This window comes from Cucurbita maxima, unplaced genomic scaffold, assembly GCF_002738345.1.
Source record: "Cucurbita maxima cultivar Rimu unplaced genomic scaffold, Cmax_1.0 Cma_Scf00058, whole genome shotgun sequence".
Classification (NCBI taxonomy): Eukaryota; Viridiplantae; Streptophyta; class Magnoliopsida; order Cucurbitales; family Cucurbitaceae; genus Cucurbita; species Cucurbita maxima.
Window position 1 is genome coordinate 405,822 of NW_019272074.1, and position 4,098 is coordinate 409,919.

The window sequence follows — 4,098 nt, forward strand, 5'->3', positions numbered from 1 at the left end:
TTTTTTTTTTTTTTTTTTTTGAACAATGGTGCAATCAATATAAATAATGGGTTCGTCTAAAATAATTGGACTTGAATGCACTGAAACAGAGAAAAATAATAAAATACTATTAAATTGACCGAACCATTTCTATTAAATTTATTCATTTCAAATATGTCGTTAACTGATTAAATATATTATATATTGATGTCAACATCGAACAAATAAGATATTATCTGATTTACATGTATTTTAAAGTTATAATTGTTGGATGAAGGTCTCGCTAATTTAAGGATTGATCATGTGTTTATAATCAAGGAATACTTTTTCTTGGGAAGCCCACTGTAAAGTCATGAGAGCTTCATACCATTGAAGAGAATCGTGTTCGTCTAACAATAATGATTTATAACACCTACATTTTATTGTGTTGAACAATCAAAAAATTATCTTTGTCGAAAATTTTTATACATATGTAAATCAACTTCACACATCCTGAGGTTTGCTTTTGTAACGACTTGAAAAAAAATTCAACATCGCAAAAAATCGCAATTCAAATCTCGTCAAAAATTTTGAGAGAGAGAGAGAGGAAAACTCACCGGCACCAATGATGTGAACTCTTCCCCCTCTAACCTCGACGTAGTGGTGGGCGTAATAGACAACCAAAAGTTTCATTGTCACCGTTGGTAGTGGAATCAGACGCAGAATGTGTCACAAATCGAAGGGTTTGTTAGTACCTATTGGGTGAAGAAGATGAGTAGTTGCAGTCGGGTAGAATATTCGAACTCGGGTATAGCCCTCGAAGATGCCCCAACCCGCTTTAGCTAAAACCCAGAGGTCCACGCCCCCAACGGTCCAACTGCTCACAAACCATAACCAAACACGTGAGGCCTGATCCAATTGTCGACCCGAAAACTCGCGCCTCTCCTTCGATTGTGCACGTGCTCGACGCGTGATCTCCCCCAATCACGGCTCAATTTCACTCAACATCTGCTTGCATGGCTGCTTGGTTAGCTCAGCTTCTCGGCTTAGATGGTTCGGTATACAAATTTTATACCGTTACCTAAGTTTCTAACCCTCCTGAAGTCATGTTTACCTTATTAAAGACAATTAAGGTCAGTAAGATTCCTGTTTGCTCAATTTTAGATAGTTATAGAACTTATATTAGATATAGTCATCATGTTTAGCTAGACCAAGATATGGATCCTAAGTATGTGATATGGATTGACATAGTAGAAATTAAACAGTGAAGTATAGTCTTGAAGTAGCTACAGAGTAATTAGAAACTTCGGTCAAGGTCAACCATACAAGTGACCTTACTGATGGAGTTAGATAACTAAATGATGTATGACGGTGCATGGCCCGTGGCCGTGCACCATATTATTTATGTTTTGTGATTGTATTCTATGTAATGACATGATGCTATGATATATATGCATGTGATATCCATTACGTCATAAGGAATGCAATGAAATGAGATGAGATGACCGCTAAGTACATAATGCATATATGTAATATATTATGGAGGATGAAAGGAGAAAAAGATGGTATTAATATTATGCTATGACTGAAAATCATGGAGATCTCTATATATCATTATGCATCACAATATTTCTCCGTTATTTTATGCTAGTACGGACGCGTAATTTCGATATTTATGTTTGTCATGATATCATGCAAGCCTTTTCTTTTCTGTTTACGTGTTCAGCCCGACCAAATTAGACCCGAACCCACGTGGGTAAATCTTACCCAAGATTGTGTACAAAATTTTCAACATATCCATAGAAGGAATGCTTCATGCTAGTCTAAGAGAGATTATTAGATACCCAATTTTAAACCCTTACACGACTAATTGCCACTTTTTGATATTTATAAATAAAAACGACAATTTTATCGTCCTAACTACAAACCAAGAGCGCATTCGTTCTAAACATGGAAGCGAAAAAAGGAAATAAAGGGATAAAATTTCTGCAAATCCTGACGTGCTACTAACTCAGCAGTAGAACGTGCGTGCTTATCGAGCTACATTTCTTACTCTAAACTACTTAAAAACCTAAGTTGGGAAAGAAGTATGGACGTAAATTCTTGAGAATAAACTGCTTCGACTGGTACTATTCATTCTTTATTCAAACACAACCTTAACAACTTTATATCGAACCAGGGAAGATGCCAAGCTCCCTTTGCTCGTTCCATTTCTCAATCTACAACAACAAAAACTAAATGAAATAGATAATAAAATATTGTTGAACATAATTTTAAAAAATTTAAATGTGAGGTACCCATTGAGCGGGGCATAGAGAACGGTAATATTTGGCGAACTTGTCGCATTCAGGCACGTGTTCCCCCTTCTTCTGTAGGCAGCTGAAACAATTAAACTAAAATAAATTAAACGTGGTACAAGGTTATGAATTAATAATGAAGTATATAGTAATTATAATTTACCTATGGTATTCCAAATAGCGTGTGTAACAGTGCCGTGTTTGGTTGGTGAAAGGAAACCGCATATCATTTGGTGCCGTCTCTACTCCCTCTTCCACCACCACCTACTACACCCTCATTATACAATATTACTTACTTTTAAAAACATAATAAATACTTAAATCATTATTTAAAAAATATTCTTAAATTTTTTAAAAAATTATTAATACCCTTCCATAATTATAAAAAATTAAAATACTATTATTATAAATTTTGTTTTTTTTAATGTTGGATTCCATTGCTCACCTAAAAAACTACTATTAGGATTAAGAATATTTAGTAATAAATTATAGTTTACCATATATATTATATTTGATATTTTATTATAAGACAAATATTTAATATTTGCTATCTTTATTATTTCCATTTATTACTATTTCCATATCCTTGTAATTCATAAATAAGATAACTTTCACACCATTTAGGTGTGGTGGATTAATCAAACATTCACAATTACAATATTAATTTTAATGTTTAAAATTAAGAAATATATTTTATTGGGCGTGAAGCGTTTGAGAAATTCAGTAAAGCCATGAGAGCTTATAATCAAAGTGGATAATATCATATTATGGTAGAGAATATTGTTCATCTAATAAGAAATATTAAGACATTTAAACGTTAATTTACTTTTAAAAAAATTTCCGACCTTACCGTATTCGTCTTTGCCACCGTGGCGGTGATTGCCGTTACCGTCAAGGTTGGTCTGGGCGGAGGAAGCGGAGGAGGAGGAAGAAGGCGGCGGAGGCTTCGAAACGGTGCCGTATTCGTGAACGGGCCTTGGGGCTTGCTCGCCTCGAGCCACCTTGCTGATATCTCTGGGTCGCTGAGGCGCCGACATTATTACCTTTGTTATTGCTTTGCCTTTTTTTTTCGATTATTTATTTATTTATTCAATGTATAATGGGATCGGCGTTGAGCTCTTAAGGAGACGGCGTCGGTCTGTTTCTGGTGCTCTTCGGTGAGCGTGGCGGCGGAGGAGCCATGCACGTTGCAACGTGCGAGGCACGTGTCCTACTTCTCAAGGCCCATTTGTCGGCCCATAATTTTTTCTTTTAAAATTTGGTCCTCCTAATTTTAAATATTATAATTTTAATTGGGTTTAAACATATTTTATTGTATTATTAAAATTAAAAAATAGATAGAAAATAATTAAAATTTGTTTGGAATTTATCTTTTATTTTTTTTAAAAAAATTATTATTAACAAAATAGACCGAAAAAATAGAATATGACTCTAATTGTTCTTCTGGGATCGATTTAGTACGATGGATCAAGGGGGTCAACTAGAGGAAATGCAAGACGATAGAGGAGTTCGCTTTGTCGTGTAAGATCCTCAAACCTATCACGACCACCATTCGCAACCTATTTTTGTTCGCCCGATCAAATTTCGGTTAAGTAATCTATCTATCCATTTGGTCAACACAAAATTGTAAGAAAAAATCTATTACACTTTTCAAAGTACCTAGTTAATTATGAAGCTTTGTTATAGGTTGATCAATCACGAGCGCATGTGCCCATGAGCCCAAGCATGTCAGGCCCATCAAATTCGAGCATTTGCACAAAAAAAAAAAAAAAAAAAAAAAAAAAAAAAAAAAAAAAAAAAAAAAAAAAAAAAAAAAAAAAAAAAAAAAAAAAAAAAAAAAAAA

The 4,098-nt window shown here is 34.1% G+C and overlaps 1 protein-coding gene across 1 annotated transcript; it reads right to left on the reverse strand.

Annotated features, from left to right (window-relative positions):
• Window positions 1-1,952: 1,952 nt before the first annotated feature.
• On the reverse strand, window positions 1,953-3,323 carry LOC111471817 (cytochrome c oxidase subunit 6b-3-like). The gene is made up of 4 exons (XM_023117491.1): window positions 3,101-3,323; window positions 2,419-2,519; window positions 2,256-2,337; window positions 1,953-2,177 (listed from the first exon to the last, which is right to left on the reverse strand). Exons 1-4 carry the CDS (start codon window positions 3,290-3,292, stop codon window positions 2,124-2,126), a joined length of 429 nt encoding a protein of 142 aa, XP_022973259.1. The 5' UTR covers window positions 3,293-3,323; the 3' UTR covers window positions 1,953-2,123.
• Window positions 3,324-4,098: the final 775 nt, after the last annotated feature.

Coding starts and splice junctions, on each gene's coding strand:
- LOC111471817 (XM_023117491.1), bottom strand. CDS start 3,292: ATGTCGGCGCCTCAGCGACCCAGAGATATCAGCAAGGTGGCTCGAGGC. Junction 2,520..3,100: donor GCAAAGACGAATACGGTAAG/GTCGGAAATTTT, acceptor AGGGTGTAGTAG/GTGGTGGTGGAAGAGGGAGT. Junction 2,178..2,255: donor CTCTATGCCCCGCTCAATGG/GTACCTCACATT, acceptor TTGTTGTTGTAG/ATTGAGAAATGGAACGAGCA.